Source organism: Heptranchias perlo, unplaced genomic scaffold (genome assembly GCF_035084215.1).
Source record: "Heptranchias perlo isolate sHepPer1 unplaced genomic scaffold, sHepPer1.hap1 HAP1_SCAFFOLD_63, whole genome shotgun sequence".
NCBI classification, from domain to species: Eukaryota; Metazoa; Chordata; class Chondrichthyes; order Hexanchiformes; family Hexanchidae; genus Heptranchias; species Heptranchias perlo.
In genome coordinates, this window is record NW_027139655.1 from 2040370 (window position 1) to 2053822 (window position 13453).

At 42.7% G+C, this 13453-nt stretch overlaps 1 protein-coding gene across 1 annotated transcript in view; it reads left to right on the plus strand.

Moving 5' to 3' along the window:
* LOC137317665 (NACHT, LRR and PYD domains-containing protein 3-like) overlaps nt 1–13453 on the plus strand; it is a 31605-nt gene that overhangs the window by 10951 nt on the left and 7201 nt on the right. The window contains exons 2-5 of the mRNA XM_067980833.1: nt 3325–5116; nt 9345–9431; nt 9760–9930; nt 10523–10693. Coding sequence (XP_067836934.1) covers nt 3615–5116; nt 9345–9431; nt 9760–9930; nt 10523–10693 — 1931 coding nt within the window. The 5' untranslated portion in view covers nt 3325–3614. The remainder of the gene's footprint in view (nt 1–3324; nt 5117–9344; nt 9432–9759; nt 9931–10522; nt 10694–13453) is intronic.

Below are 13453 nucleotides of genomic sequence, written 5' to 3' on the forward strand. Positions count from 1 at the left end.
CACCTGGCAGGATCCATTTAAACTGTCAAACCCCATACACACCTGGCAGGATTTTAATACACTATGAAAACCCACGCACACCTGGCAGTATCCTGATATATTCTGAATCCCCAGACCCATCTGGCAGGATCCTGTAACACTGTGAGACCCGATACACACCTGGTAGGATTCCGACACTCTGAACACTAATACACATATCCTTTGTGCCGCCCAGACGCTCTGGGCTCACAAGTAAAGAGAAGTGTTATGATCCAGACGTTAAGTGTTAACTGCGCCCCTAGAAATCTGACCCATCACAGACTGCAGGGGATGAGATGGAGAAATATTGAAATGTTATAATTTCACAGCAAGGAATGAGACGTCAAAGTGTTCGATTTGATCTGTGACGATGTACAGATGTTCACACAATGGATCATTAATCCTTGGAGAAATGTGAGGGAAACACAATGTTCAGGGTAATTCGGAAGTTCTGGGCTGGCTTCCTAATGGCACAGAAAGAGAGAACCTTATAGTACTCAAACAATAGTCCTTTAACTCAGGGTCTTTTAGACCCAATTTAATGACTGACGAAAACATATTTGTAATTTCCCAAACCTGCATTATAAGAAATTGAGACCAAAATGAAACAACGGAGTATAATTATTGGGAGAATCGTTGAAATGAACTGTGAATGTTTTCTGCTCTAACATTGCACTGAGTGATGTGGGCAGTAGTTCTAATTCTAATTCTAATCGGTGATATGACAGAACTGTTCGAAAAACACATTCAATGAAGGTGTAAAACTGCTGAAAAATTGTTTGCATTTTCTGAAACACAATATAACAGGAGAATGATTAGAGACTGGAAATGACTATTTGGCCCAAATAAGCCTGTCCCTGTTAGAAGAGATGACCCCGCCGACCGCTCCTCTCAGTATATCCACAGAAACACGTCCGATTGTCTCTTGACCCCACTTGCACTGCCCCTTTCGTGTCCTACCCTGTTAACTGGGTCAGAAAATTGCTCTGATTTCCTTTCTTACTTCTGACTTCCAATTTTCTCCGTCTCTAATTATTTTCGTGAGTGTGAGCCTGTTTCCTGCATTAATATTGTGAATTACGTTGAAATGATTCAATACCGAAGTCTCTTGCTCAATCGAAATACATCAAACCCTCTCACCATTCCCTCACCCTAAACTCCTCATACCTTTAATCGTCTTTCTGATTCCCCTCTGTACTTTTAGAACGGCAGTCATATTTACCTGTGATATGGTGACTAAAGAAATACAGATCTGATGCAATAACAGTGGAACTGCTGTCCATTCACAGTCTGTCCCTCTCCCAGTGCCCACAATATCCCAGATAACCTGTCCGAGGTCTGATACAATAACAGTGGAACTTCTGTCCATTCACAGTCTGTCCCTCTCCCAGTGCCCACAATATCCCTGATAACCTGTCCGAGGTCTGATACAATAACAGTGGAAGTTCTGTCCATTCACAGTCTGTCCCTCTCCCAGTACCCACAATATCCAAGATAATCTGTCCGAGGTCTGATACAATAACAATGGAATTTCTGTCCATTCACAGCCTGTCCCTCTCGCAGAGCTCACAATACCCCAGATAACCTGCCCAGGATCTGATACATTAGAATCATAAAATGTTTACAGCACACAAGAGTCCACTCGGCCCCTCGAGCCCCTGCTGGCTCTTTTTAAGAGCTATCAGGTTAGTCCCATTCCCCTTCTCTTTCCTCGTAGCCCTGCAAAACTTTCCCTTCAAGCATTTAATGAATCCCTTTTTGAAAGCCACTATTGAATCTGCTTCCACAAACCCTTTCAGGCAAAGCATTCCAGATCATAACTTCTCGCTGCTTAAAAATAGTTTTTCCTCATCTCGCCTTCGGTTCTTTTGCCAATCACTTTAAAACTGTGCCCTGTGGTTCTCGACCCTCCTGCCAATGGGCAAATTTTCTCCTTATTTAATTTATTTAAATCCTTCATAATTTTGAATACTTCTATCAAAGCTCCTCCCAACCTTCTCTGCTGTAAGGAGAACAACTCCAGCTTCTCCAGTCTATCCACTTAACTGAAGTCCCTCTTCCGTGCAACCATTCTAGTAAATCTTTTCTGCATTCTCTCCAAGGCCTTCACATCCTTCCTAAAGTGCGGTGCCCAGAATTGGACACAATACACCAGTTGTGGCCAAACCAGGGTGTTATAAAGGTTCAACGTAACTTCCTTGTTTTTGTAGTCTATGCATCTATTTTTCAAGCCAAGTATCCCGTCTGCTTTTTTAACTGCTTTCTCAACTTGTCCTGTCACTTTCAAAGATTTGAGCACATACACCCCCAGGTCTCTCTGTTCCTGCACTCCCTTTAGAATTATACCATTTAATTTATATTACCTCTCCTCATTCTTCCTGCCAAAATGTATCACTTCGCAATTCTCTGCATTAAATTTCATCTGCCATGTGTCCGCCCATTCCACCAGCCTTTCTATGTACTCATGAAGTCCATCACTATCCTCCTCACTATTTACTGCACTTTTACGTTTTGTGCCATCTGCAAATTTTGAAATTGTGCCTTGCACACTCAAATCCAAGTCATTAATATCTATCAAAAAAAGCAGTGGTCCTAGTACCGACCCTTGGGGAACATCACTGTATACCTTCCTCCAGGCCAAAAAACAACCGTTCACTACAACTCTCCATTTCTTGTCACTGAGCCAAATTCCCATCAATGCTGCCACTGCCCCTTTTATTCTATGGCCTTCAACTTTGCTAACAAGCCTATTATGCAGCACTTTATAAAACGCCTTTTGAAAGTCCATATACACATCAATCGCATTGCATTCATCAACGCTATCTGTCACCTCACTTGAAAACTCAATCAAGATAGTTAAACACGATTTGCCTTGAACAAATCGGTGCTGGCTTCAGTCAATTAATCCACACTTGATCAAGTGAAAATTAATTTTGTTCAGGATTATCGTTTCTAAAAGCATCCCCACAACTGATTTAAAACAATGGAATTCTGTCCATTCAGTCTGTCCGGTACACACAATATCCCAGATAACCTGCCCTAGACCTGATACAATAACAGTGGAATTTCTGTTCATTCAAAGTCTGTCCCTCTCCCAATGCCCACAACATCCCAGATAATCTGCCCGAGGTTTGATACAATAACAGTGGAACTTCTGTCCGTTCACAGTCTGTCCCTCTCCCAGTGCCCACAATACCAAAGATAACCTGCCCAAGGCCTGACGAAATAACACTGAATAGTAAAGTGGTATTGAGAAGTTGTCAAAATAACTAAAATTGAGAATCATTTTGTCCGTTCTAATTGAAGCTGTTCAAAAGAAACACAAGGAAACACTTCGGGGACAAACTAAAACACTGAGAGTGAACACGATCCTAATAAAGGAGAAGGTTAAGATTTTCCAGCTGGTCACTCTATACACTGAGCTAACGGTCATTTCTACTGTTCGAGATCGGACACTTGTAGAACATGAACTGCTGGCAAGAGGCAGAGACCATGAAAAGTGGAGAGAGAAACATCTCCGGAGAGAACTGGAAAAAATCCGAACTGATCAATTGTTCCAGAGCAGCTTTTCAAGAAGTGGCAGTTTGGTGCAGAAAATGAGGAGCTCATTCCAGCGATCCAGTTCTGGGAGTTCAGCAGCAGTGAACGGAGTCCCGGGGATTGGAAAAACAACAATGGTACAAAAGATTGTTTATGATTGGGCCACTGGGAAAATATACCCACACTTTCAATTTGTTTTCAGCTTTAAATTCCGGGATTTGAACGCTATTAACTGTAGAATAAACCTGAAGAATCTGATACTGGATCTGTATCCTTACTTTGGGAATATTCTGGGAGAGCTCTGGAAGAATCCAGAGAGATTACTGTTCATATTCGATGGTTTAGATGAATTCAAGGACAGTATCGATTTTGGTGACAATCGGAGAAATACAGAGGCTGATTACATGTGCACAGATCCGGAAGACCAGTGCGAAGTGTCTGAAATTGTGTACAGTTTAATACAGCACAAGCTGCTCCCAGGATGTTCAGTGCTAGTGACCAGCCGCCCCACTGCATTACATTTATTGGAAAAGGCTGAGATCAGTGTCTGGGCTGAAATCCTGGGATTTGTTGGTGAAGAACGGAAGGAATATTTCAACAAGTATTTTGAAGATCAGGCGGTGGCAGCAGCTGTATTCAAACATGTGGAGGAGAACGAGATCCTGTACACCATGTGTTACAACCCTTCCTACTGCTGGATCCTCGGTCTGTCACTGGGTCCCTTCTTCACACAAAGAGACATAAAACAGCAGCAAATTCCCAAGACCATCACCCAACTATATTCCTGCTATATTTACAACATTCTGAAAAACCATGGCCGAGAGATTCAATCCCCCCGTGATGTGTTACTGACGATCGGTGTGATGGCCTTCACAGGAGTCTCCGAGAAGAAGATTGTGTTTGGAAATGGAGATTTGATCAAGTACAATCTGCAACCTTCCCAGTTCCTGTCTGGGTTCATGATGGAACTTTTGGAGAGGGATGATTCTGCCCAGAGTGTGGTTTACACATTCCCGCACCTCACCATCCAAGAGTTTGTAGCCGCACTCGCACAATTCCTGACTCCAAATCCATGGGACATCCGGAAACTCCTCAATGAAGCCCAGAACAAGGAAGATGGGCGATTTGAGATATTTCTCCGTTTTGTTGTTGGTCTCTCCTCCTCACAGTCAGCTCGGCCCCTGGAGGAGTTGCTGGGCCCATTCCTCCATCAAACAACCTGCGGAGTGATTGATTGGGTGAAGGAGAAGGTTGAAGGACAGATTGGAAATACAGAGAGTCAAGCTGGTAAAAGGGACCTCCTGAACACATTCCACTACCTGTTTGAGTCTCAGAATAAAACACTGGCTCAGGCCACAGTGGGATCTGTGGAAACACTTACATTTGGACACTGGGATTCACGGCGGGCATTACGACTGACCCCGATTGACTGTACGGTGCTGTCTCATGTTATTGGACTCTGTGATACAATAAAGCACCTCAATCTAGAGCACTGCTCCATTCAATCTGAAGGACTCCAGCGGCTGGGACCCGCATTACACAAATGCCAAGTGTTGAGGTAACTGTTTATTTGTCTCCAACTGTTCGGCCAAGTGTAGAACAGTCACGGATTGTATTATTGCTCCGTAATGAAGGGAAACAAACAGTTCAGTAAAACCAGAGAGAAACAGATTCAACACAAATATTACAAACGATAAGAGGATTGGTTATTAATTCCCCAACACCAGTGCAGCTAAAAATAATTTTAAAAGTACGAATAATTTACCATATCAAGTACACAGAACACCAGGTAAAATAAGTCCTTTGTATCAGGATACATAAAATGGCTTCCGCCGAGGGCCAATAATGTGTGAGATTGAGAAAATGAGGTCAAGGGACGTTTTCGGCGGTTAGTTGTTTAACATTTTACCCAATACTCTTCTTTAAATAACACAACATGCTATTGTTTTAAAGGCTCCAAAACTCCCCGGTTGCCCGATTGTATCGCAGGACACAGACTTACATAAGATAAGAACATAAGAAATAGGAGCAGGAGTAGGCCAATCGGCCCCTCGAGCCTGCTCCGCCAATCAATAAGTTCATGGCTGATCTGATCCTAACCTCAAATTTAAATTCATGTCCAATTTCATGCCCGCTCCCCGTAACCCCTAATTCCCTTTACTTCGAGGAAACTGTCTATTTCTGTTTTAAATTTATTTAATGAAGTAGCTTCCACAGCTTCCTGGGGCAGCAAATTCCACAGACCTACTACCCTCTGAGTGAAGAAGTTTCTCCTCATCTCAGTTTTGAAAGAGCAGCCCCTTATTCTAAGATTATGCCCCCTAGTTCTAGTTTCACCCATCCTTTGGAACATCCTTACTGCATCCACCCGATCAAGCCCCTTCACAATCTTATATGTTTCAATAAGATGGCCTCTCATTCTTCTGAACTCCAATGAGTGGAGTCCCAATCTACTCAACCTCTCCTCATATGTCCACCCCCTCATCCCCGGGATTAACCGAGTGAACCTTCTTTGTACTGCCTCGAGAGCAAGTATGTCTTTTCTTAAGTATGGACACCAAAACTGTATGCAGTATTCCAGGTGCGGTCTCACCAATACCTTATATAACTGCAGCAATACCTCCCTGTTTTTATATTCTATCCCCCTATCAATAAAAGCCAACATTCCGTTGGCCTTCTTGATCACCTGCTGCACCTGCAAACTAACTTTTTGATTTTCTTGCACGAGGACCCCCAGATCCCTTTGAATTGCAGTACTTTCCAGTTTCTCGCCATTAAGATAATATCTTGCTCTCCGATTTTTCCTGCCAAAGTGCATAACCTCATATTTTCCAATATTGTATTGCATCTGCCAAATCTCCGCCCACTCACCCAGCCTGTCTCTATCCCCGTGTAGGTTTTTTATGTCCTCCTCACTCTCTACTTTCCCTCCCATCTTTGTATCATCTGCAAACTTTGATATGTTACACTCGGTCCCCTCCTCCAAATCGTTAATATAGATTGTAAAGAGTTGGGGACCCAGCACCGACCCCTGCGGAACACCACTGGCTACAGGTTGCCCGTTCGAGAATGTACCATTTATCCCAACTCTCTGCTTCCTGTTAGATAACTAATCCTCCACCCATGCCAGAATATTACCCCCAATCCAGTGATTCTTTATCTTGAGCAATAATCTTTTATGTGGCACCTTGTCGAATGTCTTCTGGAAGTCCAAATACACTACGTCCACTGGTTCCCCTTTATCCACCCTGTACGTTCTATCCTCAAAGAACTCAAGCAAATTAGTCAGACATGACTTCCCCTTTGTAAAGCCATGTTGACTTTGTCCTATTAAATTATGTTTATCCAAATGTTCTGCGACTGTCTACTTAATAATAGACTCCAAAATGTTACCCACCACAGATGTTAAGCTAACTGGTCTATAATTTCCATCCTTCTGCCTACTACCCTTTTTAAATAAGGGTGTTACATTGGCAGTTTTCCAATCTGCCGGGACCTTTGCCGAGAATTTTGGAAAATTATTACCAAAGCATCCACAATCCCCACTGCCGCTTCCCTCAAGACCCTAGGATGTAAGCCATCAGGTCCAGGGGATTTATCCGCCTTGAGTCCCATTAATTTACTGAGTACCAATTCCTTCGTGATTTTAATCGTATTTAGCTCCTCCCCCCTCGAGCCCCCTGTTTGTCCATTGTTGGGATATTCTTAGTGTCCTCTACTGTAAAGACTGAAACAAAATATTTGTTCAGCATTTTTGCCATCTCCAAGTTTCCCACCATTAATTTCCCGGTCTCATCCTCTAAGGGACCTACGTTTGCCTTAGCCACCCTTTTTCTTTTTATATAACTGTCGAAAATCTTGCTATCTGTTTTTATATTTTTGCTAATTTATTTTCATAATCTATCTTCCCTTTCTTAATCAATCCTTTCGTTACTTTTTGCTGTCTTTTGAAGACTTCCCAATCTTCTATCCTCCCACTAAGTTTGGCTACATTATATGTCCTTGTTTTTAGTCGGATTTCCTTACTGAGCCACGGATGGCTGTCATTTCTTTTACACCCTTTTTTCCTCAGTGGAATATATATTTTTTGAAAGTTGTAAACTAACTCCTTAAATGAACACCACTGATCATGTACCGTCTTACCCTTTAATCTATTTTCCCAGTCCACTTTAATCAATTCCGCTCTCATACCATCATAGTCTCCTTTATTCAAGCTCAGTACGCTTGTTTGAGAACCAACCTTCTCACCCTCTGATTGGATATGGAATGTAACCATGTTATGGTCACTTATTCCAAGGGGATCCTTAACTAGGACATTATTAATTAATCCTGGCTCATTACACAGGACCAGGTCCAAGGTTGCTTGCCCCCTTGTAGGTTCAGTTACATACTGCTCAAGAAATCCATCCCGAATACACTCAATAAACTCTTCCTCAAGGCTACCCTGCCCAATTTGATTTGTCCAGTTAATATGATAATTAAAATCCCCCATAATTATAGTTGTTCCCTTATTACATGCCCCGACTATTTCCTGGTTAATACTTCTTCCAGCAGAGTTGCAACTATTATGAGGCCGATATACTACGCCCCTTATTATTCCTTATCTCTACCCAAACTGTTTCATTATCCTGATCCTTTGTCCCAATATCTTTTCTCTGTATTACAGTGATTCCTTCCCTTATTAACATAGCCATCCCACCTCCCCTTCCTTCCTGCCTGTCCTTCCGGATTGATAAATACCCTGGCATATTTAATTCCCAGTCGTTGTCACCCTGCAGCCGTGTTTCTGTAATGGCCACAAGATCATACCCATACGTCGTTATTTGTGCCGTTAACTCGTCCATTTTGTTATGAATGCGACGTGCATTCAGATGAAGAACTTTCAAATATGTTTTGTGACACTCAGTTCCTGCTTTTTCCTTTTTTAACAATTTACCTTTTACTCCATACCTTCTGTCCCTTCCTGATACGCTTTCCTCTGTCTCCCTGCTCAGGTTCCCAACCCCCTGCCACAGCTTTGATGCTGGGTTAATCGCCTTACGCCTTCTAGTTTTCATTTTATCTGTCGTGCCTAAAGTACCTAAAGTGCCTAAAGTACACTTTCTTTCCGCTGCTCTATGCTTTTCCCTTTCACTTGTTCTTGAACAACTGTTTGTACTATTTGTATTGTAGATTTCCCCTGGGTCTTCCCCTCTCTTGCTGCTCTCAACTTTATTCCCTTCTGACTCCCCGCTCAGGTTCCCATCCCCCGACCGGGTGACATTTTTGTACAATCAGCACCGCCAGCTGGGTTTCGTACACCGTAGACGGTTTCCAGTAAAACCGCCGGTAATGGATAAGGGATTTCCCGGTAATCCGCCCACCGTGTGCGAGGACCAAACATAACGGGGCTGATCACTGACCTCCAGGAGGGTAATTCTGATCATCAGGGACTTAGACCGGACTGAGGGACATTTAAAGGCTTCACACAGACAGCAGCTTATTTAATACATAATGAGAGGGGTGAGATTGGTCTTCACTAATAACGTGAAACCAGTGTTAGTGAATTGTCAGCGTGGCTAAAATTGCCCATGAACAGGGACGCAGAGCAGAACAGACGATATCCCATTGGTCTCTTGTTATTCACTCTGCTCAATATTCAGTCCCAGAGTTCTATGTTTTGCTCACATCTGACGGTATCCCATTTGTGGCTTGTTACGCCCGTCAGGAAATCCCCCGGGCCCCCTCTTCCCGTCTCCGTGTTAAAATTTCCCCCAATCTGTTTCTCACTCTCTGTCTGTGTTCAGTCTGCAGGCTATTAAACTGGAAGATTCAGGAGTGAAACTATTGTCTGCGGCTCTGAGGAACCCGGACTGTAAAATACAGAAACTGGGGTAAGTACCGGACTTTGTGAGATTGTGTTTATAATAACTGGATGTCTAACACTGTACATTATTACAAGTATCAGTAATTGTATAAAAAATGTTGCGAGTTTAATTGGACATGGGCGAGGACGCAAAATAGACGTAATCCCATTTGCAGCCCGTTATCGGACACACCCGATATCCAGTCCTATTGAAGTCAGTGGAACGGAATTTCGGACGGATCATATGAAAGGGACCCAATGTGATACCGTCTGTTCTGTGTCCCCGCACATGTAGAATCTCACCCAGGCTGTGCCTTACACTGATATCCTTGATTTTTAATCTTTCCAATCTCCAGGCTGGAAGATGTTGGTCTTAAAAACTCTTGTACCAAGGATCTCGCCTCCGCTCTCAGTACAAACCAGTCACTGACGGTTCTGAACCTGGGGAGCAATAAACTGCGAGATTCAGGAGTGAAACTACTGTCTGCGGCTCTGAGGAACCCGGACTGTAAAATACAGGAACTGCGGTAAGTATCAGATTGTGTGAGATTGTGCCAATAATAACTGGATGGATGTCTAGCACTGCACATTATTATTCGTATCAGTAATAGTGTTATTAATAAAAACGGTACATTATTATTGGAATCAGTAATAGTGTTATTAATAAGCACTGGAGATTATTATTAGTGTCAGTAATAGTGTTATTTATAAACACTGTACATTATTATTAGTATCAGTAATAGTGTTATTAATAAACAATGTAAATTATTATTAGTATCAGCAATAGTGTTATTGAAAATACGGTACATTATTATTGATATCAGTTATAATGTTATTAATATACACTGTACATTATTATTATCGGTAATAGAGTTATTAATAAACACTGTACATCATTATTAGTATCAGTAATAATGTTATTCGTAAACATTGTACTTTAATGGAAGTATCAGTATCAGTAATAGTATTAATAAACACTGTACATTATCAGTATTAGTTGCAGTGTTATTAATGAACACTGTACATTAATAGTAGTATCAGTAATAGTGTTGTCAATAACTCCTGGGTTTTACCCTGATTCGTGTTATTTCTCTCTCTCTCTCTCTCTCTGATCTCCAGGTTAGGGGCGAACGATCTTACAGCTTCTTGTACCGAGGATCTATCCTCCGCTCTCAGTGCAAACCAATCACTGACGGTTCTGAACCTGGGTAATAATAAACTGGGAGATTCAGGAGTGAAACTACTGTCTGCGGCTCTGAGGAAACCGGACTGTAAAATACAGGAACTGGGGTAAATAACTGACTGTGCGAGCTTGCGTTTATAATAACTGGATGTCCAACACTGCATTATTATTTGTGTCAGTTATTAATAAACGCTTTACATTATTATTAGTATCAGTAATAGTGCCATTAATAAACACTGTACATTATTACTAGTATCATTAATTGTCTCATTAAGAAAGAGTGTAGATTATTCAGTATCAGTAATAGTGTTATTAATAAACACTCGACATTATCAGTATCAGTAATAGTGACACTAATAATAATGTACAGTGTTAATTAATATCAGTAATAGTAAAAACATAAGAACATAATAAATGGGAACAGGAGTAGGCCATCCGGCCCCTCGAGCCTGCTTCTCCATTCAATAAGATCATGGCTGACTGTCGACCTTAACTCCACTTTCACGCCCGATCCCTGTATCCCTTGATTCCCTTTGTGTCCAACAATCTATCGATCACAGCCTTGAATATAATCAAGGATTCAGCATCCACAGCCCTCTGGAGTAGAGAATTCCAAAGATTCACAAATCTCTGAATGAAGAAATTTTCCTAATCTCGGTGCTAAATTGCCGACCCTTTACCGTGAATCTATGCGCCCTAGTTCTAAACTCTCCAGCCAGGGGAAACAGCCTCTCGGCATCGACCCTGTCAAGCACTGTAAGAATTGTATGTGTTTCAATAAGATCACCTCTCATTCTTCGAAACTACGGAGAAAATAGGCCCATTCTACTTAATCACTCCTCATAGGACAACCCTCTCATCACAGGAATCAATCCAGTGAACCTTCGTTTCACCCACCCGAAGGCAAGTATATCCTTCCTTAGGTGCGGAGACCAAAACTGTACACAGGACTCCAGGTGTGGTCTCCCCAAAGCCCTGTACAATTGTAGCAAGACTTCCTTACTCTTGCACTCCAAACCCCTCGCGATAAAGTCTAATCGTGTTACTAATAAATATTGTACGTTATTATCAGTATCATTAGTAATGTTATTAGTAAACACAGTACATCATTATTATCAGCAATAGTATTATCAATAAACACTGTGTATTACTTTTAGTATCAGTAATAGGAAGATGGTAGTGGTTGTTGGAGGCCAATCATCTCAGCCCAAGGGCATTGCTGCAGGAGTTCCTCAGGGCAGTGTCCTAGGCCCAACCATCTTCAGCTGCTTCATCAATGACCTTCCCTCCATCATAAGGTCAGAAATGGGGATGTTCGCTGATAACTGAACAGTGTTCAGTTCCATTAGCAACCCCTCAGATAATGAAGCAGTCCGAGCCCGCATGCAGCAAGACCTGGACAACATCCAGGCTTGGGCTCATAAGTGGCAAGTAACATTCGCGCCAGATAAGTGCCAGGCAATGACCATAGAATCATAGAATCATAGAATCATAGAAGTTACAACATGGAAACAGGCCCTTCGGCCCAAAATGTCCATGTCGCCCAGTTTATACCACTAAGCTAGTCCCAATTGCCTGTACTTGGCCCATATCCCTCGATACCCATCTTACCCATGTAACTGTCCAAATGCTTTTTAAAAGACAAAATTGTACCCGCCTCTACTACTGCCTCTGGCAGCTCGTTCCAGACACTTACCACTCTTTGAGTGAAAAAATTGCCCCTCTGGATCCTTTTGTATCTCTCCCCTCTCACCTTAAATATATGCCCCCTCGTTATAGACTCCCCTACCTTTGGGAAAAGATTTTGACTATCGACCTTATCTATGCCCCTCATTATTTTATAGACTTCTATAAGATCACCCCTTAACCTCCTACTCTCCAGGGAAAAAAGTCCCAGTCTGTCTAACCTCTCCCTGTAAGTCAAACCATCAAGTCCCGGTAGCATCCTACTAAATCTTTTCTGCACACTTTCTAGTTTAATAATATCCTTTCTATAATAGGGTGACCAGAACTGTACACAGTACTCCAAGTGTGGCCTCACCAATGCCCTGTACAACTTCAACAAGACATCCCAACTCCTGCATTCAATGTTCTGACCAATGAAACCAAGCATGCCGAATGCCTTCTTCACCACCCTGTCCACCTGTGACTCCACTTTCAAGGAGCTATGAATCTGTACTCCTAGATCTCTATGTTCTATAACTCTGCCCAACGCCCTACCATTAACGGAGTAGGTCCTGGCCCGATTCGATCTACCAAAATGCATCACCTCACATTTATCTAAATTAAACTCCATCTGCCATTCATCGGCCCACTGGCCCAATTGATCAAGATCCCGTTGCAATCCCAGATAACCTTCTTCACTGTCCACAATGCCACCAATCTTGGTGTCATCTGCAAACTTTCTAACCATGCCTCCTAAATTCTCATCCAAATCATTAATATAAATAACAAGTAACAGCGGACCCAGCACCGATCCCTGAGGCACACCGCTGGACACAGGCATCCAGTTTGAAAAACAACCCTCGACAACCACCCTCTTGTTACTTCTACGCATGCTAAGCGAGCGCTCGACAATTTGAAATAATCCCCCAATTAAAAGTTGCTTCCACTGACCGGGAATCGAACCGGGGCGGCGGCGAGAGCGCCGAATCCTAACCACTAGACCACCAGGGAGCCCATCTCCAACAAGGGAGAGTCTAACCACCTCCCCTTGACATTCAACGGCATTACCATCGCCGAATCCCCCACCATCAACATCCTGGGGGTCACCATTGACCAGAAACTGAACTGGACCAGCCATATAACTACTGTGGCTACGAGAGCAGGTCAGAGGCTGGGTATTCTGCGGCGAGTGACTCACCTCC